Source organism: Coturnix japonica, chromosome Z (genome assembly GCF_001577835.2).
Source record: "Coturnix japonica isolate 7356 chromosome Z, Coturnix japonica 2.1, whole genome shotgun sequence".
In the NCBI taxonomy this organism is placed as follows: domain Eukaryota; kingdom Metazoa; phylum Chordata; class Aves; order Galliformes; family Phasianidae; genus Coturnix; species Coturnix japonica.
This window is the reverse complement of record NC_029547.1, coordinates 40952311-40976152: the sequence shown is the minus strand read 5'-3', so window position 1 is coordinate 40976152 and position 23842 is coordinate 40952311. Positions and strand designations below refer to the sequence as shown.

At 35.8% G+C, this 23842-nt stretch overlaps 1 protein-coding gene across 7 annotated transcripts in view; it reads left to right on the top strand.

The window, feature by feature from the left end:
* Window positions 1-23842, top strand: part of APC (APC regulator of WNT signaling pathway) — a 91322-nt gene that overhangs the window by 25548 nt on the left and 41932 nt on the right. For 5 of the 7 annotated variants that reach the window (XM_015849416.2, XM_015849419.1, XM_015849417.1 and 2 more), the window contains exons 2-4: window positions 4808-4960; window positions 22274-22358; window positions 23184-23385. In XM_015849416.2, the coding sequence (XP_015704902.1) occupies window positions 4826-4960; window positions 22274-22358; window positions 23184-23385 (422 nt within the window). In that variant the 5' untranslated portion in view covers window positions 4808-4825. Of the gene's footprint in view, window positions 1-4807; window positions 4961-13679; window positions 13819-22273; window positions 22359-23183; window positions 23386-23842 lie in introns of those variants that run through there. The other 2 variants (XM_015849422.2, XM_015849420.2) reach the window with 2 other exon arrangements.

Here is a 23842-nt window from a genome sequence, read left to right as displayed (position 1 = left end):
GCTGAACAAGGGCAGGCAGAGGATTATCTATGCATAAGCTGTATTGGAAAACCTACGCAGGGATTTAGACAACAGAAAAATTTAATTATTGCAAGTCAACGTATCAGTCTGGTATGTTCCGAGAAGGAATGGCCCCAAACTCCTCACTTTATTCTCTTAAGTATATTAATAAAGGTAACTATAAAAATGGTAAACCTAGGGCTGAGATTAGTGAGTGGGAGGGCTGGTTTATTGTAGAACAGCTGTGCTGGATTTATGCTTCTGTCTGTCAACCTTACCACTCTTTTTCCGGAAGAGTCGTATAACAGCTGCTGAACCATTGTGGTTAATGACCCAGCATGTTAAGTTAACCGACACCTATTTTAGATTACCTTGGTAGTCATGCAGTAATCTGCAGTGGTTTAGCAGCTGCTACATGAGCAGCTGACCCCTTCTCTTTTGCTCAAGTGGGGAGTTTGTGTAGATGGGAAGGGCGGACAGCTGGGGGTAGGCACCATCACAGGCATGCCATCATTAGCACTCTCTTCCAAGTCTTGAGAACTCTTAGACTTGGCACTTCAAAAAGTCTGTTTTGGTATACATATGAGTTTAACTAATGGGAAATATCTCAAACATGCTTAAATAACACTACTCTGTATTTTTGTTGTTGTTTTTTCTGATTTCAGTGTAATATGCCAGTAGAAAAACAGTTCTCCATTAGTCATCTAAACATGGCAGAATGGGAGAGAATAATAGGAACAAGACTCTGGTCTCAGGACAGTTAGGTAATATTTGTATATACAGCAAGAGATCAGAGTTGATAATCTTTTCCAGCATTACTAAATTATAATGTAGATCATCTGTGAATTGTAGATTCATTGATTATGAATTCTTATGTTGAGAAGATAAACTACAATGTGAAAGTTCTGCAGAGTGCAGGAGCACATCTGCTTACCAGTAGTGGTGGTAGTAGAACATTAATTGTATTGCACTATTAGAGATTTAAACATCAGATTTACTATTTTCAGCAAAGTTCATAATCCAAAGTCAGCAAAATGTACTGGAGCCCTAGCTAACTTCAGTGTTGTTTGGACTGGCCTTATTAAAGAAAGTAATTATGCTTTTTTACTGATTCTGTTCTCTGACCTAGCAATACAACTTACCTACTAACAAAAAATTAAAAATAAAAATAATAAAATAAAGCCACCCATGTATACATATATTGTTATATGTATATATAGTACTCTGCCTACATTGTTATAAGAGCATATGGTAGGGTTTTATGTTTCAGATTATTTTTTAGCCTCTTTTAAAAAGGCTAAGACAAGTTATTCTACAGAGGTTACATTGTAAAATTGTATGCTCTGGTAATAATTACAGCTTTTATGGATGAAAAAACAGTAATAGGAGTCTGAAATATTTTCGTAGAAAGTTAACGTTTCACAAATTGCTGAGCTTAGGGTTCTTAAGTAGACCTCCAGGGATTTCAAGTGTATGTGCTTATTGATTTCGAAGAAAGAAAAAAATTTTCTGATCAGCTAAAAAAAAAAAAGTAGATTTTCATAGGATTCTGTATATTTTGTCTGCTTCAGCTTTGAGTAAGAAATGAGAATACATAAATTTCCGATTCCAAACTTTTGTAGGTTTTTGGTTTTTTTTTTCCCCATGTGGAAAAATGCATATCTTGAACCCTAACAGTACATAGGTATTTAGGCTTCTAGTTGATTTGTGTCATAGTTTGTGGAAGCGCTACATCTGGCTTGAAAGTCTTTGATGCACGTATTCATACGAACTGCTAATTCATTACACAATGAAATTATTTTAGGAGATGGAGAAGAAACCTCTTAATGCTGAGAATATGGGTAAGGAAACTTAAGAAAGTAGATTTGAGGTGCTTTGTGTATCAAGGGAGTTAAATCTTGAAGTGGCTGTCTAGAAAAAGGGGTTGTCATCATTCTTCCATTTATAGCTTTACCTATCGGCAAAGAAGAAAGAGTTTTGGCACAAAAGGGTGCTTGACTCTGAAGCATGAATGTGATCTTCCCAAAGATGTGTTGATTTCAGCATGTCATGTGTTCTCCTTTGGGCTAAATAAAGTGGGAAATTAGCGTTAGAGTACAGAATTATTCCTTCCACTTCCCCGTGTAATGGCTTCATGCTTGGAGTAAAGAGTCATTTGTTCTTCATCTAGCTGATTCTGCCTCAAGCATCTTGAATACTTTTGTGTGTGTGTGCTTTTGTGCAAGTTCAGGCTTTTAGGCCAAGTGTAAATTATTCTGTGCTTTACTTAGCACTGGTGATGTGGTATTTGCTGTGAAAGACAGGTTACGTGGCTGCAAACCCTGTCTGACTGAGAAGGACCCAGAGTGACCACTGAGTACTTCCAAGTGACAAGGTTTCAGTTTGCAGTGTCAGATCTAGTTATTTATATAGTTATTATATAACCTTAGATTGTACGTTACTTCATCTCACCCTCTTTATCCTGCTCCATATTTAAGCTGATTTTTCCTTTAAATTGCCAGAGCTGTTCAGTTGCTGTCTTAGGAGTTTTTTCCTTGCTTCATCTTTCTTTACATCCTTCTTTGCATTTACAGGTCTTGTTAATGTGCCTAAAATTCCTCTGTGAGTAGAGAAATTGGAAGAACCAAGTATTTCTTTATCATTACTTGTACTTCCATACTAATAATGAATTAGTAAGAAATAGTTACACTAGCTAGAATAAATGTCTATGCCAAAGAGATGGGACACTGCAGCTTCTGTCGATTAGATGTAAATGAGTAAACATGGTAAGCTTGACTTAAAACCAGTAGATTGTATCAATATGGCAGAGTTGATAGTGGATGCTTAGTATGGCTCTTAAGGGTCTATTCCAACCTAGGCAATTCAACCTTAGTAATTCTGTATTACAATGCAATACTTGTTTGTAATTGAAAGTAATTGTTTAGAATAGAATATATTTTCAAGTTGTCTGCCTTTTGTTGTGTTTGTGCTGAATTATCCACGTTGCATATGTTCTGGAAAGAAGTTAAACTTTAGATGTTGTTTTTATTACTAGGAATGGAAAGTAATACTCTCATGCACTAAGTGGATCAGAAGCAGTCCAGAGCTCTTTGTTAACTCTGCTTACCATTTAAGTGAATCTGTCTTGTAGTGAAAGTATGGAATTTTTGGAATAAAGCTTAAAGTTTCTGATTGCCTTCATTGCTCTGAATGAGCCACCTCCAGTAAAGCATGACCAAGTTGTGAAAAGTAAATGTATTTGGAATTATTTTTTTCAATTGTTTAATGGCATCATGGAAATCACAGCTCTGTAAATGGTGAGCCTTTTCCTTGACCTCTATGTGATGATGACAGTTGTTTAAGGCATGACTTTTGTATTGAAAAATAAATAAACCAGTCATATCATTTGCAACTGGTTGTGTGTTTTTTTTTTCCTGACTTCAGTGGTATACATTGTTCCTTCTGCTTCATTGAGTTTAAATTGAAAAAGATTAAGCGTAATATTCAGAAGTTATCCTGGGGAACAAAATCAAATCTTCTAGCATAATTTTACCTACCTTTTCATTGATTTGATAATTCAATTAAGATTCATCCGGAAGAGCAAATTTGATTACATAAGGAGTTACACAAGCAGCAAGGTCAGAGGTTTGATGTGAGTATACACAGAGAATTCTCTCCTGTTAGCGCAGTTTTCAAAATGGCTCCTTAGCTGTATTTGCAGGATGCTCCAGAGGTGTAAGAAAATTGCTATGTAGAGGCTTTCAGTAGTTTCATCTTTCCAGGGTGTTACACTATGAAAAAATCTCCAGTGAAGTTTATGTACTTTTCTCTTTTGAGTTACAGTTCCTGTACTTAAGAAATTCTTACTGTGATATTGGAAGGGTAACTTGTGCTTATATGAAGTGGTGGACTTCCTTTATTGTGTTGGAATGACCAATGAATAAGAAATAAAAAAAAATTCTGACTGTAAAGGTCTTCAGAAGTGGTTAGCTATGTTTTAGTTGTTTGTTAGACAAAGTTGGTTGTGGTTTTTTTTTTGTTTGTTTTTTAATTTGAAAAGCGTGACTGAAAATGTGTGTAAGATCTATTATTGCAGTCACTATAAAAGCGAGATTTTTTTCTGTTTTATGACCTGTATACCGTGCCTTTCCTACACTTGCTCTTTGTATTTATAATAGCATGTCTTAAGAATACTCTTTCATCTGTTTCTTTTGCAGTGCAATACAACTGCATCTTGTGTTAGAATTGCATGAATATGTGCTTTAATCTTTTTGCCTTGGAGTTGCGTTTTTGTTGTTTTTTGTTTTTAAATAAAAGATTTGATTACTGCTATATGCTTTCTTTTCTTCTGTTAGAACTCTTTATTATTTAAATTGACATTAATGTGTGCTATTCTGAGGAATTTGGGGCATCTGTGGTTTTCATTTCATAAAATCTGTAGGCAGTCAGCATCTTGTAGCATCTTGTGTTTCACAGTGCATGTTAACTACGCATAGATGTCTAAATATGGTGTATTATCTCTTATCATTGTTAGAATTGAAGTGGGATGGTATTGTATGGTGCTGTGGTTTTCCTTCATGTAGTTTGCCTTTCCCTAATACCTTATGCAATCCTTGATGAACTTCTTTCCTAGACTCAATCATATGTATCAAACTGAAGGCCACTGGAAAAAGCCTTTGAACTGGCAGTAGTAGTTTGGCTTTATGTACTTAAATGTTTAGAAAATTGGGTGGTAAATGGGAATGAGATAGCTTTATGGTTAGGTATGTTTTTTGTTGTTGTTGCTCTCTGAAAAAGTTTACATTTAGTATTTTCTCTTATTTTTTAGGTCTGAGGGTAGCCCAGGATGGCCGCAGCTTCTTATGATCAGTTGTTAAAGCAAGTTGAGGCATTAAAGATGGAGAACTCCAACCTTCGACAAGAGCTAGAGGACAACTCAAATCACCTAACCAAACTGGAAACGGAGGCATCTAACATGAAGGTATTACAAATTCTGTATTCGTCATTCGTTGTTGCATTTTGTAGTTGATTGTCTTTTAATGAACTGATCATTGTACAAGTTCTTTATGCTTCTACAGTCCTACAAAAATTCTTTTATAGGCTGTGTAACAGAAAACTGTATTAATCAGGTTTAACTGGTGTAGTGTACTGTTTATTTTTTGTCCTTTGGAAATTAAAATATTTCAGAATTGTTTTTAGAAACACCTTCCATTTTTCGTAGCTTTTTTTCTACGTATCATTTTTTCTACATGTCATTCTATATTGTCATGATAAGCACTACCATTTTAGCACTGCTCTACTTCCCAGCATGAATTTATAGGAGAGAGTGGAGGTTTAATGTTTGTTGTTTCCTTACAATTACAGTGCTTACACTCAAAAAAGAAAATTTCGTTTTAAAGTAAGACCATAAATCTCCAGCCTCTCCCAAGGCATAAATTTAGACTTGATAATTCCACCCTGATCTGCCCATCTAATATTTAAGGACTATGTGTAGGCTATCAAAGCCACCTATCCAAGGGGTAACACTAGACTCAAATAGAATTAATACAGATTTTAATCTGTTGGAAGATATGTAAGTAACTGCATCTGTGTAATAATGGCACTTAACAAGGAAGAATTGCGCAAGCATTCTAGCTACTCTTCCTGAGCTGACAAATCCTACTTCTTTTTGCTAGCAGTCAGCAGAACTGATACATAAGCTAATATCATTGGAATATAATCCCAGGTATTTATACAGACTGGGAGAAGATCTCCTTGAGAGCAGCCCTGCAGGGAAGGACTTGAGGGTCCTGGTGGATGAGAATCAGGACATGAGCCAGCAGTGTGCGCTTGCAGCCCACAAGGCCAACGGTGTTCTGGGCTGCATTAAAAAAGGAGTGGCCAGCAGGGAGAGGGAGGTGATTGTCCCCTCTGCTCAGCTCTTGTGAGGCCCCATCTGCAGTACTGCATCCAGGCCTGGGGCCACCAGTACAAGAAAGACACAGAGCTCTTGGAATGGGTCCAGAGGGCGGCCATTAAGGTGATCAGAGGGCTGGAGCACCTCTCCTGTGAGGAAATGTATTTAGCCTGGAGAAGAGAAGGCTCAAGAGGGACCATCTCGTGGCCTTGCAGTACTTGGAGGGAGAGTATAAACAGGAGAGTGTAAGACTGTTCACATGGGTTAATAGTAATAGAACAAGGGGGAATGGTTTTAAACTGAGACATGGGAGGTTTAGGTTAAATATTAAGGGGAATTTTTTCACTCAGAGGGTGGGGAAGTACTGGAACAGGTTGCCCAATGTGGATGCCCAGTGTGGATCCCATTTTTTTTTTCAACGAACAAGAGCCTGCATGCCACACTCATAATCTGCTCCAGCAGATGTGACCCACTGTTGCTGTCACTGCTGCTGAACACACCATCCACTGTTTGGTCGTCATAAACATTCAGCAAGCATCAATAATGTCAGTGGGTGCCATTTTTTCCACGGGGAGGAATTCAGTGACACACCTTTGCTTCATGTGCACTTCCATGTCAGATGCCATTCTGTCAGACTGCCTCTCTGCTGCCATCTGTCACGTGGCAGCAATGTGTAACTGAACATTTCTGGGGATGGTTCAACTTCCACTGATGTTTCACCAACAGAGTAATAAAACAGCAGGCATTACTTAGAGAGCAGTTCTCATACTACTACATAGTGTAGGCTTTTTGTGAATATTGAACAATATTTCTATGTCCATTATTTCCCATACTTATATCATTAACTTCTTGTTACTTTGTAGCTGGTCTTTATTTTATTAAAAGTAATCTGATTAATATAGCAAAATGAAAATGAACTTCATCTTACATATAGATTGACCAATGTATTCACGTATTTGGTTTGAATCACCATAGTTTGGTATAATATTATTTAAAAGAAATACTTCTTTTTCTTTTTTCAGTTATATGTAATCCTTGCATTGGCATGTAAAATCCAAATGTCTGTGCAACCTAAGCTGAAATGATATAATGGTCCTTCGCACATAAATGACTTGAAACTGTTTTTGGCGTTAACAACTAAGAAAGTTTTTTGTGTGTTTAATTGTGTATCTGAAAGCTATATCTGTTAGATTGTGATGATTAAGGTAATATTATAGGTAATATAATAAGATAAGGTAATATTATAATTTCTTTCTCTGCCTGTCATTGCAGTCTGAAATAAGGGACGGAAGAAAAAAGAACTTTTAAAAGGGGGAAAACATTTTTTTTTTCCTTTTTGTGTCAATAATTAAATTCTCAGAGACCCAGAGAAAGAGACTATTTGTATTAGGTGGTTTCCAGGGCATTAATTTGGGATGTGGAACAGCTTTATGCCTTTACTACAAATGCAGCAGACCAGCAAACTGAATGTGGTTATATTGCACTCTAGAAAAATTTGTTTATATGTGTATTCCAGGTAGATACCTCATTTTTTTTCTCCTTGAATGCCACCCTGAGTATAAGCAGTATATCCTTATACTCCCTTCAACTCAAGTATTATTCTTGGGTTGTTTCTTTAAATTTCAGAGGGCAATGGAGATTATTTAGACTGATCTGATTCTTTTTTTCCATGCTATGTTAGAAAACGCTGGTCAGTTCTGTTCGTCATGGGTGCTTGCTCTTGGACCTGAAGCAGTTTCTTTTTCTTGTTTATTTTAGTTGTATCTGAAAAGAGTACAGACCTTGCCTTAACTTTTGTGCAATTTGAAGAGTGTTATGGAAATCATCTTGGGCACAGGAGCCTGTAGGTGAAAAGGCTTGAGAGTAACTGCAGGATTCTGTTCAGTCAGGAGATAATTTTAGTTTTCTAAAAAATAACTTGTTTGCTTTGTTCTGTTGAAAGAAACTGATTTCTTCATGGTTTGTATGGTTCCAGCGCTGTGATTAGGAATAATTAAAAGAAAAGTAAGTAGAAGTAACAGAGAAGCGTAGATTAAAAATCCCTTGGCTACCATATAATTAGTTATAACGCTACATACTTCGAAACACAAATCCTTTGGGATAACACATAGGTGTTACAGAGCCCTAGCAGCCTCTCCTGCCGAGTGCAGTTCCAGATAATAGAGGAAGAAGGAAAGTGGTAATAAGGTAGTCTGGGTGTGCTTCAGGGATGTTATGTACAGCAATGTTGTTATTCTTACACCATTTCATCTTGATTTGGTAGGATTATCACATAGTGACTATTTGGATGCTTAATAGCTTTGCTTATATCAGCTAGTCTGCCTTATATTCTTTAATCAGTTGTGGAAGGCAATAATTGAGAAGGGTATTTTAAAGACAATATTGAGTAATTTTAAAGAAGTAGATTCTGTAAGTTGTAGTGTTAAAATACTGTGCAAGAGTGCCTCATTTTTACAATCTCTCCTTTTTCAGAAATGCAGATAATCATACTGGAATTAAAAGCTTAACATGAGCTCAACTTGCAGATGCATTTATTATAAACTACTACTGACCTACATAGGAACAATGTTCGAATGCTTCATTTTTAAAGCCAATTTTCATAATTAAAAAGTAAAATTGTCTTTTTGTTGACCAGAGGAAGATGTGAGGGGTAAGGAAAAATGAAGATGTTATCGAGGATGCCAAAGTTACTAATAGAACAGTGTATGCTTTATTTTTTAATTTGTGTTGTCTTAGAGATTAACTATTCAAACAAAAGAAATCCCTCAGAGTATTATGACTAGCTTGGGAAATTCGGTTGTTACTGTTGGCTTCCTCTCAGATAAGGACTACAGCAGTTCTGTATGATAAAACATTCTCTCTAAATAAACAAATACTCTGTTGGGTGGCCTATTAAGTAGCTGTTGGCCTGTAAATGCAGAAGAACAGTTAAAGTGTGTGAATGCAGTTAGTCAGCATAACCACATATAACAGAGGCTACAGACAAATTTAGGAGCAAGTGGACTAGTGAGTTTATTTTAAAAAAGGTGCTGCATTGCGCCTTGCCCATATGTGTAAAGCCTTCTGTCAGAAAAAGACCTCCATTTTTAAAGACAGACAGTGAGGACTGTCCTGTCTGATCTATATGAAGAACAAGTATTTTGCAGTTGTCAGTATATAGTTTTTCGTGTAATACCTAATTCATGTCAGTATTGTTCCTTATGTAAAATCTGTGTGTAAGTAGCTACGTTCAGTTTAATTTTAGGTATTTAAAACAAGCAAAAGTAAAGCTTACATCACTCTTGATTACCACATTCTCTCCCTCTGCTTGGATTTTATGAATATTGCATGTTGCCTTGTTTAAGAAGGCCAGCTTCAGCATTTCCACAGCTGTGTGGGCATTATCTTCTCCCCTTCATCTTTACATAATACAATTAAAATTATATTCTGCATACTGTTTTCTAGCTTATTGAATATCCTTATTATTGTATCCACGTGTGTCTGCACAGAACAGGTAGAATATAATTCAAGCTGCCACGGATATTGTGATTTTATTTTTTATTTTTTGGAGAAGTGTTCTAATCAATTGAATATACACTGTGAAGAAACAAAGCAGTGGCTAAACATTCATTCTCAGAAAATCATGAGCTGCTTATTCATGGTTTGGCATTTGTCTACAGATGATTTTTTTAAAAATTTATATATATTTTTTAATGGATAAAAATTTTACTTAATAATTTTCTGTGGATTTTTATTTTTGTTTTTGTTTGTTTACAGAATTCACATTTAAAAGATAAGTGCTAAAAAGCTGCAATGTCCATTGTGGGACCAAAGAATGTTTTATTTTTGTTATGGATAGTATTTGTGTGGTTATTTTTCTGCAAATTAGATGGCACAGTACTAAATACTGTGATGCTTTGTTTTATTGGAGTAGACCTTGACCAAACAGAAGAAGATATTTTGAGCATTTTGATTTCGAATGTTTGTACATCGCTGAGGTAATTAGATGTGGCTGTGAAAGAAATTTTAAGCCAATAAAATATAATACCCCAGGTTTATTGAGAGGTCTCGTGAATACTTTGTCTGTTTGATAAAGTATTATAACATAAATTAGCTGAATTAATAGTAAAAGTTATAATGGACTGGATAGTGTGATGTGTCTTTCATCTTTATGTCATGCAGGATTTGCAAGAATATGGGAAAGCTTATTTCTTAGCAGAGTGTGATTTAATAATAAAATATAATTAATTTTCATTTTATTTTCTCTGTAAGTTAAACTTGCTATTGTATCTTTTTATAACTAGTTAAAGGAATAAACATATAGATCCTTAGCAGAAACAGGAGACTTAAATTTCAAGATGGCAGCTTACGAGAAGTTACAGTAGCTTGATTGTTTCATGATGAAGAAGGAATCTTAAAAATGTACTGCTTCCAACTTGGAGCTTATTAGAGTAAGTTTGTTTATTTAAAAGGATGATTGATGTTCAGAGTGTTTCAGTAGCAAACTTAGCAGCCCACGTGAGCAGGATTTTGGGATCTATATGTCTTAAGAGTTTAAATAACAACAACAAATGCTGATCTTTTATAATCTAGTTTACCAGTTACTGAACCACGTATGTGTATTTTTTAAAGTTTACACTTAAAGAGACATAAGATTGCAGATATTGCTGTCTCCTTTTTAGTCTTGCACGCATTTTAAGGTTTGCTTTAAAATGGTTGCTTGGAGAGTCTTCAGGGATGCATGACTGCTTTTATCATACATATGTTCGATTAAGTAAGCAGGTGATCACATTCTCTTTTAATTTGTTCCTCATCTAATGGTCAGATAGTCTCTTGCTTAGCCATCATTTTTTGCTACTTAACCTAGAAAATCTGCTTTATTCTACACAGTTGTCTCTCATCCTCAGCGCTAATGATCCTTGTTGTAAAGCACAGAAGATACCAAGAGAGTTTCTTATATCTGCCAAAGGAATCTATTTCAGTGTATTATAATAAATTATGTGCTTGCAAATAATAACTTGAAGTCTGTTTTATTTGAAGCCTGACAGAACCCCTGAAAAACACAGCCAGCAAATCTTGCCATGTGGTATTTTTACGTGTGTGTGTGTGTGTGTGTATGTGTATTTGTTTGCGTGTATATAGAAATGGGTGGCATGGTGCCTGTCTATCATATTCTTTCTGTCATGCTGGATTTGTGAGAGTGTGTATGAATACACTGTGCATCTGTTTGTATGTAAGCTTCTTCAGGTATATGACAGATACATGTATACAAGATACCCATATTTCTAATCCCATCTTCTGTTGTCTATTAGCAGTTTTTCCTCTGAGGTGCCTGAGGTTGTATATTTTGCTGGGAATACATATTGTACCAAATAAACAAGGTTTTCCCATCATTTTCCAAAATGGAGAGTGTTTGTAGCTTCATCTGGCCTTTTCTATTTTTTCTTGTATTTATGGAGAAAAGATTTAGAATATTTCATTAGAAAAAATATTAGAATATTTCTGCAAGTCATGCAGAGATAAACAAAAAATTATATGTTGAAGAATGTTGAAGAGGTACAGAAGCAAAGTAGTCAGCACACGGAAAGGAAAAACATGGGGAAAGATAGATTTCAACAGGAATTCTTATTAGTGAATAGACTGCAGGTAGTAAGCAAATTGGTATAATTGTGAAATGTTTGTATTTGAATCATACATTTTACTATGTTAGGTATTTTTCTGTGTATACTGTTACTAATTTGGATATTAGCATTGTTTCCAGAGCTATCAATGGAAATCTAGTTTCCAAGTGATATGAGGTAATCTGATACATTCACTAAGAGGTGAGGTCATATGTGGGCTGCTCTGCAAGTTCTGTCTCCTTGTATCATTACTGCTGGCCATCCCTAGGTGGATGGATGTTGGTGGCAGGGCAGCAGGAGTGTATATGTTGTAGTTTCTATGAAAATAAACTGGAGGCATATTACTTTTGGAGTTACTGCTTTTGGAGTTATGTACACATAGTGTGATGAGGTTATAGTTGCTGAATAAACTAAAAACAACATAGTAATGTCTGTGCAGTAATTGTATATATGGAGCTAAGTGATAGTTTGCTGTTACATGAAGAACATCTCAGGGATCCTTTGTCAAAACTGTTAGTAATTTCAGCATGAGGTTATAAAGCAGAAGTAATGAAAGAGCAGAAAAAAATGGATACTCACCGAAATATTCTGAAGCAATTTGAGTATAATAATTCTGAACTGTCAACTGTAAGGTTGTTCCTGTTCCACCACCTGTTCTTCAGTATTTGGGAAGATTGAGGTATGAACCCCTTGGCTTCAGTAAAGGGTCGTTACAACCTAAGTAATAGGATAAATAATTTCTCAGAGCACTGATTAGATCTGGATGCTTAAAACCATAGTCATCCAAATGGTTTCCCATCTGACATCAGTCTTTATCAGTTTGTCAGCCAGTCATTACTTGTTTATTCATAAAGTTCCTTTACGGTAGGTTCTCTTCTTGCAGCAATTCATCAAGTATATCTTCCCAGTCAAATTTGCTTTCCTATATTATCTGCACTGTGCCAACTTCATTGCTTGAGAGTTTATAGCCCCTGGGATTCTTCCCCAGCATGTTCGTGTGCTTCTGTCTTCCTTTCTTTGTTAGCCATTGAAGATAAGTATAATGATGCACTTTCAAACTGTAGAATTCAAAATGAAGATAGTTATCTTTTTCTTATTTTTGCTGTGATGTTGCTTACCAAATTTTTGAGTATATAACCTTCCCTCATGACCCCTTACTTATTTAGTTCTTCTTGTTACAACAAGCACTTGTGCTTGTCAATGATGAAGATTTATATTATTTGTATCAAATAGCTGTCAGGAAGCATGGTAGATTTGATCTCACTTTTTAAGAAAACATCCTCAGAAAAAGTGCTGCTGTACCAGTGCTGATGCATGACTGATGTTTGTAATGACCATGTTGTTAGAAAACTAAAGAGTAGACTACTTCTGGGCAAAGGGTTAACATTGCTATGTTAAAATGTGGCTTACAGACTTGAATTCTATGAAGGTTTCATGGAGTTGATGGCATTAATGAGTTTACTTGGATTTCTAAAATGCGTTTAGTACTGATGTCCATTCATCAGAGAAGAAACTAAACTGATTTGGAAAGGTCTTTGATTGGCATCTGGGTTAAAGATGGAAAATGATGAGTAGAATAAATGGTCTTTTTTTTTAAAGGTAGCCAGTAGTGACCTAGTGTTATGTCTGCTGGGACCTGTTCTGTTCATCTTAATTTTTAACTTAATTGGGGAAAAACAAAAGGGGGTAGGGGGTGGGGATGGGTGAGGTGTTAAAGTTTTAGTGTGGTTAAAACTGAAAGGAAGAGCTTCAGAAGTGGAATGGAGTGAAGAAATATGTGAGAGATAAAATTCAGCTTATTTGGATGCTGAAAGAATTGTCTGGGAGTTAGTACCACCAGAGATGAATTTTCAGGATATTAACAGCTAGAAGCTGTGAAGAGGGATATACAAGTTAAACAAACAATTTATAAATATATATATATACTTATATATATATTTTATATATATATATTTTAACATATTTCTGAGTTTCTACAGAGATAGGATGATGGCATAGATTGACATTTGGTCTGACGTGGCATGAAGGGATGGTGTTTGAATTTTTGCTTCTGGTTTGTTTGTTTGTTTTTTCTCTATCAGTGCTGTGCTCTCTTAAGACTGGTTGGAGCACAGCCTCAGGAGGAAGAGGAAATTTGGCTTCCTTCTAGAACTCCTGAACATTATGAGGGAAGGGGGCCTTCAGTGGCTCAGGATGGAATGGAGGGTTGGAGGGAGAAAAATTAAGGACGTGACAACAGCTTGGGAGTCATGATTCAAGAAGAGAGACTAAGGGACTTTTATGGAGAGTAGGTGACAAAGAGGTCTGCCAGGCCAGTGATGGGAGAGTCTTTTCTCTGAGCAGGTAGCAGTGTCTAGCGTGTGCTCCGATTCACATCTGCCCTTCAAAAATACCATAGGAAGTGGGAGAGTTGTACTGAGACTCAAGAATGACTGATGTGCCTTTTCAAGTCACTTTTTTTTTTTTTTTTTTTAAATTTAAGTGGATAATATTTTTGATAATAAGGTTTGCTTATTATCTTGATTTATAGTGTAGCTTCAGGTATTTGTTTAAAAAAAATTCAGTCTTATTTGGGAGCTCAGTAGTTAATGTTAAAGTGTTAATTGGAAGGTCTAAGCAGATCACTGCAAAGCTCTGAACGCCTTGATAATAGCACAGTCCCTAGCACATCATGTCATGGAGAAGTTTAATGTTTGCTGCTTGTGTTTGTATGTGTGAAAATTTGCACTTTAACACTGTGTTAGTTGGGACAAAAATGTATGATAATTTAACTTTCTAAGTTCTGTATGAGGTGACACTGGGATAAATTTGTCATAATAAAAAGTGGTAGGTGTGGAGGCTTCCTTTTTTCTTCCCTTCCAATAGCTTTGTTACAGTTTACAAAGGAGTTACAAGTCATCATATTCTGGGGTGGATAATTATACTTCTGTGAGATTCTAGAAATACTGCAGTTTCTTGTAATATTTTTTGATTCAAGGATTTTATTTTTTTTTCTGTCATCCTGATTCTGCCTGTATATATGTCTCAGAGCTTTTTGGAGAAGGATCGTTTTTTACCTCGAATACAGATGAGACAAAAAAAAAGGAAAAAGAAAAGCCTTGTTCTTCACTTGCTACTAACAGCAGTTAAACATAAATTTTCCCTCCTTAATTAGCCTGTGTGTCACCAGATAATGAGAATCTTCTAGCATGCTCTTCATTTATTCATTGCCATGCAAATAGTGTTCCTCAGAAAGTGGTGCCTACATTGAATCTGTCTTCGCCTTGGCATTGTTTCCATGTATCTTCCAGCCAACTCTTAATAAATCAACTTCATTTTGCCAGTGATTTTTTTCAGCATTTTGGCTGATGTAGCCAAAGTTAAAGCTTTTTGTACGTTGTAATTTTGGCTCTTAGGAGTTGTTTGTGTGGTACCGTGTCCTCTGTTGACTTAACAGAACAATTCTTCTCCTAACTTCCATTTCTTAAAGTTTGGTTTGATACATGTTCCATTTAGCACACACAGGGCTTTGTCTGGATTTCTGTGATAATTCACTCAGCAGAAACAAATTACTGTAGACAATAAAGGAAAATATAGGAGAAAGGGAAAGTTTTGCAGAATAGCTCAAGTAGCAAACAAGAGCATCATGTGTTGTAAATGTCTTGATTTTGAAAAGGACTTGTTAGGAGGCAATTAATGAACCAAAAGCATAGACTGAAGGAATTTCTGTTAAATTCTCGTTTGTATTATTTTTCAGAGGTGGGAATGATGCAAAGAATCTGACCCTCCCATCTGCTCTTTGCTTGTAACATGGATTTTGATAGTGAAACAAACTATAAAAGCATAGTAACTTATAAAATAGAGTTTGCTTCTACTTTTCATAATCTAATTATAAGAATACAATTCTGTGCAAAATATTGCACAGAAGATGTAAGGCTTACTCAAGTTTGTGCTCTTAGAAACAAAGGAAATACCGTTTTTAAGGTAGATGATGCCCCTCATATTTTGTCAGCTGGCCTGTACACGCTGTGATTCCATTTTACATACTCAGAAAAAAAAAAAAAAAGAATGAGAAAAGACTGCCAAATAACTGCTTCATGCTGACACTGAGGGTGAAAATACACTGTTCTATCAAATTAAGTGTTCTTGAACTCAACTCACCTCTGCAAATGAATTCTTTAAACACAGATTTTCATGTATGTTAGAGATATTCAGGGTCAGGAATTTCTCTTGAAAGATGCTTTTTGACAGAAATGCATTCTGTGGGGAAAAAATACATTTTTATCAAAAACGTTTTAATAAAAAATAGATTTTTAACCTACTGTATTCAAAACAAAGCCCATTTATGTCCTCTGTCAGCTGAATTTTCTAGCTGACAGACTGCATCTCCTTGATAAACTGTGGTCCCTCTGAGTGGGTATCATGCATCATTGGAAACATCGCAGTCAGGCACAGTAGGCAGCGAGCTGAGGATACTGGGATGTAATTGAATGCAAATTACAGCTAAATTACAGAGATATAGCTCTCACTTGGCACTGTAGCATCCTAAACAGAGCTCAAAACTCTATTATATTTGGCAAAAGTATTTTAATTCAACAATAATGAGTATTTTGCATTCAGTGTAACTGCATTATGTTTTGTATTCTAAAATAATATGGAATTTTAAAACTCACTGCAAGTTGCCAGACTCTGTAGAAGTGCAGTTGTACATGTATGTAAATTTCACCTTATACATATTTAATAAGAGAGAAATTGGGAAATAGAATAGTAGCATGGAATCTGGCTGTTTAACAGACATGTCCTCTTCCAGATGGTTGACTGTGTGAGTATTTGCACATAACTTCGTGGTATGTATATACTTTTACTGCTAGTAAGAAACATATCTTTTTAAGCTTCGTATTTACCCAACTCTGCACAACAGGCATCATAAAAATGAACAGAAAGTTGTGACACTTGTTTGGTTCTTTGAATAGTAACCCAGGTTTCCGCTTCCTGCCTCAAGTCTTCATTATTAAAAATGTAAATCTAATACATGTTGATTTATAGTATATATATCATTTATTATTTGTATTAAATAAAAATACTAAAGCATACTTGCTTTATGTAACTGTAGGAATGATCTTACTGTGCACATGGTGACAGTACGTTTGTCTAGTATGAAAATGTAGCGAGCTACATAGTCTCACTTAGAAAGAGTGTTCTGATTAGTTCTTAGGTGCAGGTCAATGAAGTACCTAGTTCCTGTATTTTTGCCTCCTATAATCCTACATTGATCTTGATAATGCCTCCTTTGAGGCTGAATTTCTAAAGGTTTCTATTTCATATTTTGGAGATATTATTGTAACTGCAAGTGCTTTGTTGAAGAAGTATAAAGCCCTCTACTCAGCTGCAACATTTTTTTGCCTGAATAAATATCTGTGGTGTAGGTGCTAAATTTTGAGGTTCTGTACCTCATGCTGCATTAATTTATACCTTATTTTCTTTTCATCATATTGTTTTCCATTTTTTTTTCACTATTTCCCTTTCAAACCTGTAAGTGATTGAATTTATCAAGGATTTCAAGGGATGATGTTGTTCATGCTTAGCATAGGAAACACAAATATTCCTTTTTTTGTTGAAGTTTTTCCTAGTCTGAGCTTTTCTGTTCCTTCTTAAATTAACTGCCTTATCCTAAGGTTGGGTTTTTCTTGTGCAGAGTTTTTTTTTTTGTATCCCATGCATCCATGGTTTTCATAGGAGTGAAGAATCAGCAGTGACAACAGCCTTGAAGCACCTAAAGGGAACGGCCACATCAGAATTATGCCACAGGGAAGAAAAATACTGTTCCGACTGTGCATTTGATATGCAAGGAATAGTGAAATATATGGAAACATCCTCTAAAAATAACAGTACATTTGAAAATATTGATTAGCATTTATTGATCATTTGATAAACTCTTAATGTCAGAGAAAGAAACTCCCTTAAACTTAGTAGATTTTCATGAATAGAATCAAATAACAGTTCAGTGTAATTTTTTTCTTTCAGTGACTGCGCATGTAGTGCATTTAGACATTTGCAAATAAGTCTATTATGTTCATACATACCAAAAATGCACTGAAATAACTGAAAATGTTATGAGAGTGACTTAGTATCTTAGAAAATAAAAACCTTTAAAATACAGGTTTATTTGGGCAGTAAAGAAGTTGCAATGGTACTGTACTGAGTTAGATCTGTTGTTCTTAGTTTGTTGTTATATTTTTGATTAAGCATAGCATTTGCAATTCTTCCAGAATCCAAGTTGGTTGGAAAACTGAAAAAAAGTTTTTTCTAGAATTTCAGTGAAATTGAGCTGGTGATATTTTATAGTTACTGACTTACCTCAGATAGTGTTCTGTCTGAGCACAGAATAAGATAACTTTAGTTGGTCTGACAGCAGACTTGCACTAAAATCTTGATAAACTTCAATGTGTAGTTACAGCAACTGACAGCTCTTGGGTATGGTGGCATCATGTAAATAATTTTCTTTTAGAAAGTGACATTATTTGAAATGAAAATGAACAACATCATTTCACATAACGAATGCTTTATTCTTTCTAAAAGGTTAAAAAATGAGCTTGTTTCACCTCACGTCAGCAGTGCTGTCATCACTGTGACCATTTAAACTTGGTTATAGGGTCAAGCAACCAGAGCAATTGCCTCGCACTTCAGCCAATTAGAAGAGCTCCCACCAGGCTTGATTAAGAAACAGTGTAAATTTCCAGGTTGTTCAGGATTAAAAGATCTTTTCGTAAAGCTCACTCAGACAATAGAGTCATCATGCAGGATCACGTTAGACCTTGAGTATCTATAAATTAGTGGACAATAGTATTCTGATTTCTCCCATACTGTTATGACTTCTAGCGGTTTCGTTGAGTTTGGGTGATGACTTGGCTTTCAGTATGTTACCTCTTTTTCTGCCCTTTGATAACAATAATTGAAAGAGTGTGCAATACTGGATTGAACACTAAAAGTCACTTTCAGTTTGAAGTCCAACTGTATGGTAAGTTTTCAGTATAGAATATTAAATATATAATTACTGTCAAAAATACTCTCATTTAAAGACAATGATGATGTGATTTAAAATAGTAATATGTAGTAATTCACTGTACTCTATCTCTGTTCTGAATGGTGCTGGGACAGATGTTCATTTACTGTCTGAAACTGTAAATACTGCCCATGTTTTTGTAGTTAAGCTTGTTTCAGTCCTCAAGTGTTAGAATATAGTGGCAGCCATAGTAAACGTAACCTAGACTCATGCTTATTCTTGGAAGATCTAATAAATTCCAACACATCTTTGCTTAGTCTTCCAGCTGATATTGATCTGTGAATGTCTCTGGCCTCCTGCTCCCAGTGTTTTCATACACACAGGTCATGCTGAAAATAATGCCTTCTTTTTATTTCCATGGAAACTACAACAGATACAAAGAGTGCAGTAATACTGCCTCATTTGCTAAAACACACTGTTTTTCAGCGTAGTCACCGACCTCAGCTGTGCATTTGCACCAACAATGAACAGAAGTACCTCACTTAATGATGTGACAGCTGTGATTGCTATCTAGGATGCGACTTATCTTTCCTATCTCTGCCTCCACTGCTTGAAACACAAAAGCCACCTCCTCACTGTGCTCTCAGTGTTTGGTCTCTATAAACATTCACCAAGTGTCAAAGAATGTCAGTGGGTGCCATTTCTTCCTCATGTCAGGCGCCATTTTGTCAGAGTGCCCCTCAGCTGCCATCTGTCACACAGCAATAGCATGGAATGGAATTTTGGCTGGAAGGTTCAGCCTCTGCTCCCATACCACCACCATCTGCTTCTGACATTGTGGACCAATAGAATAAAATAGGAGGCATTACCTTTGGAACAGTTCTTGTATTTAAGTTTTGTCATGATTTTCAATCATGTCACGGTTTTGTAATTTTCGCTATTGGTATTCTACATCATAACGTCATGTGGAGCACAGAGAAGAACTACATGTCCCAGAGGACCTCACGGTCGGAGAGGGAAACACATCACGGAAGTGACTGGCTCTCGGTCTCACTGCCTGGCAGCAGGTGTGGGTATGCTTACAAGCCATGGCACCTTCAATTTCAAAGCAGGCTTCTTAGTTATTGATTTTATATTAAAAATATTTATATTAATATTGATTTATTAGCCTCAATTTCAATTAGATTGTAATTAGTAAAATAAGTTCTCCTCCTTAGATCATTGCCACTGCTCTATTTGTTTCCTTGAGCCCAGATCCCATCTCCCTACCCCTTTCTCTTTTTCCCTTTCCATCTGTCAGGGGCCGGGGGGCCCAACGGCCTATTGCCCCCCCCCCGTCATGGGCATAGATTGATCTAGATAACTCCATGACAAATCATTTGGGCATTCTCTGAATACATAAAATGTTATGAAAAGTGAATGTGAGTAATGAAGCTTATTTTGTCTGAAAGGGGTGGGGAAGATATGGAAACAAGTGTTGTGTACAGGGACCAGAGCTATCTGATTGGACTGAATTGTTGTATATGCTTCTCTTTGTGCTGAAGAGAGGTGTATCTAGCCAGAACAGTTTTGTACAGATATCTTTTAAAATATTTCCAAATACAAATATTAATACAGTTCTCCAAAATTAAACAGACTGCTAAATTTTTACTCATTGGAATTTGAAATCTGGCATTGTAAGCATTTCTTCTCTATGTTTCCTTTCTTTATTAGTAGTTTAATTAGTAGTTTAATTTGCAGCAGTTTAATGTGTAGAGATGACTGGACCTCATGGCTGATGAAGACACTCTTAAAAGACAAGCAGAGTGGAGGTCATTTTCAAGGGCAATAATTCTATCACACTAGATGTAATCTTGAAGGTTATGTCGATATTAACAGGTAGTGCACTGTAGGTAGATTACATTGAGGACTCAGTGTGCATAATGTACATGTCAGGAGATTTTATTTTTGGACTAGTTGCACCTTGGTCCCATGGAGTGGATGTCCACTAACAGTCTCGAGCAAACTGCTGGCATCTTTTGGTCTGAAAGAAAATTAGTTCATGCTGAGACCATTCTGTGTTGTCAAGCAAAGTGCAGTGAGTGGGGGAAGCTGGGAGGCTGGCTTCAAACTGTCCTGAAAAATGAAAAAGAACTGATACAGACATGCACCTTGACTTTGAAAGCTGGGCGGATGTCTACGTTAGTAAATTTGTCCTCAGTTCACCTCGAGAATTACTTCTAAAAAGTCAGAGAAGGCATAGTTCATGCATATATGTACTTCAGTATTCCTACAGTACTGGTGCATAATTAGGCAGTGGTTGTTCACAAGATTGTCCTTGTAACATTTGCTTTCTGTGCTAGTATTTGGAGATTATATTCGCAGAACAACTTAGAGTATATGACTCGAAATCCTTTTATTTCCTTTATTTTTTTTTTTTCTTAATGAAGAACAACAGTTTGAGTATGGAAAAGCACAGCATTATGCCTGTTTAAAATAAAGAGTCTCTTGACTTCTTGTAAATGCTCTTTTTGTTGCTTTTGAAGAGATTAAAAAGCCCTTAAAAGGTAGTTTCTGTACAAGTTGCAGGAATGGTTAGTATTGGTGATAAGGTATGCTTCATTCAAAAAAGAGCAAAATGGGGTTATGAAGATATTTAAATGTACTTGAAATACATTAGTTTTCAGGTATGAGCAGAAGGAATACAACTCTTGATGTAGACTCTTGTGTGTAAAAAGTAAGCAGTATCTTTAATTAATTCATATTATATTATATATTCATATTATTTTATATTATTTATATATATAAATATAAATAATATTATTTATATAATAATAATAATAAAATAATAATAATAATAATATATATAAATATATTATTTATTATATTATATATTCATATTATTTTGCTGCTTCTGAAAATATTTTCTAAGTCAGGATAGACAGTAACAAAAAGTAATTTCAGTAAGGGCTTTTTGCTTTATCAGCAGTCTTTTCAATTTATTTTTGCTATCAATGTATCCATCATTGTGATATGGAACAGTCATTCACTAGCTTGCATTTAATTTTCTACCTGAATTTAGGCCACTGAGCATTAGGGACCCAGGGGCTTACAGAACCCCTTTAGTGCAGTTATCATTAACTTGGAAGCTTTTTGTGCATTAGAAATACGTTCTTTCAGCTGTATAATTCTATCCTATGTAGTTTCAATAACATACAAGGGTGTTTCTGTCTTCAGAGTTTCAGCTGCATAAATGTGTCCCAAAGAATAAGCCAGATGAAACAATACCATGAGAGAAACATAATTCTGTTCTACTTAGATCTGGTGATGATAGTTCCAGTGGTGTTAGTAGTAATAACTATAACATTGATGACTATCCCCTCTGGTTTATGCTGCTGTTAACTTCTACTGATATCTTAAAGGTTTAGAAAATGTGGTATTCAAAATACTGAGGTAACTTTTAATTAGGTGCCTTATTTTTATTTTTACAGGGCTAACTTTAGGTACACAGGTGAAGAAATTTCACTAATTTCTCAGTTTCCTGCTTCTTCATCTATAAATTAGAGATTAATGGTATTCACTTTGAGAAGGACTTCTAAATAAGCTGATAGGTTTATCAGCTTATCGCTACCAGACAGACTATTCTTTACATTGTGACATAGTTTGGGGAAATACTGCTCATTTTATTTGACAGAAATTAGAGTTATATTCACTGCTCACATGAAATAAAGTTCATACCAGTGTTTCAGTAGCTGTTACATAAGTGTGCACTTGAGGGCAGGTTATGTGTATTTGCTTTGTACTTTATTACTCTAAGGATCTCTTAATTTCTTTCAGGAGGTGCTGAAACAGCTACAAGGAAGTATTGAAGATGAGGGAATGGCATCGTCTGGACAAATTGACTTATTGGAACGACTTAAAGGTAAATTTAAAATTATGTTTCAAGTAGGTTCACTTGTTTCTTAGGTTTTTGGTCTTTCTTTTTTTCTTCAAGATAGTATTTCCTAGCTTAGTTCTGTCTTCTTTCCAGTTCTGACTTTGTCGGTTTGACATAGTCTTACTGTTATTTTTTGATGAGCATTTTAAAGACACATTTTCAAAAAGATCATTTTTCTGAGTTGCTTTTGGGCTTCTGCTGCTGTTACCTTAGGACTTAAAGAATCATAGAACCTCTTGGGTTGGAAGGGACCTTTAAGATCATCGAGTTCCAACCCTTCTGCCCAGCAGGGACACCTCCCTCTAGACCATGTTGCTCAAAGCCCTATCCAGCCTGGCCATGAACACCTTCAAGGAGGGGGCATACACAGCCTCTTCCAGAAACCTGTTCCAGTGTCTCAGCACCCTCACAGTAAAGAATTTCTTTTTAATACCTAGGTTAAATCTACTTTGTTCTAGCTTATTCCCCCTTCTAAAAAGTTCCAGGCTACAAGAACAATTCATGTGACATTTTTAATGACATTTTTACAAAACTCTACCCATTTCTTAATTTCTCTGGGAAAAAGGTAAGCAGACTGGTGTGGGGACACTGTTTCTAATTGGAAGAGCAGTAGTTTTTTCCGTCTGCTCAGGGACTACTATTGTCTTAAACGTACAGTCAAGACTGGATTTGTTTGCCTTGTTCTTTTGTAGTTCCCAGTGCAAAGTGTTCAGAATGCTTCCATCGAAGAAACATGGATTTATGCATGAAAGGTGTTTCAAATGTGCTACTGAGCTTCATCTTTGAAAACGTTTGCTTTCTATTATCCAGAACTGAACCTGGAGAGTACCAGCTTTCCTGGAGTGAAGTTAAGGCCAAAGGTGTCTGTGCGCTCATTTGGGAGCCGGGAAGGGTCTGTGTCAAGCCGTTCAGGAGAGTGCAGTCCTGTTCCCATGGGATCATTTCCAAGAAGAGGATTTATGAATGGAAGCAGAGAAAGCACTGGTTATTTAGAAGAGCTAGAAAAAGAGAGGTATATTTTCTTATCTGTTCATCCAGTATTTGGTTACTTTTAATTTCAAAGGGAAAAGTTTAGTGGCAGTTAATATTTAGCTAGAAGATTTTTTTTTCATAAAGGTATATTTACTGTAACAAGTAAGGAAACAAGGAGTTTGCATTATATTTAGCTGCAAAAAAAAAAAAAAAAAAAAGAAAGAAAAAAAGTCTTAAAACATGTAGAACACATTTTGCTGCTTCTTGCATGTTGTAGTTACTGCTCATTGGCTGAAGGTTAATTTATGTTGATCAGAAGATGTCTAGCATTTTAAAAGGCTGAGGTATCATGGCATCTCATACCCATTTGTATCTCCGCACCATTGTTGGTAAGTTGATAAGTTGAAACTGATGATGTGATGGTGCAGTTTCTTTCTGTGTTTTGCAAATTGTTACAGCAACCATAGCTAGTTGATCAGTTATTTATTGTTAGTAGA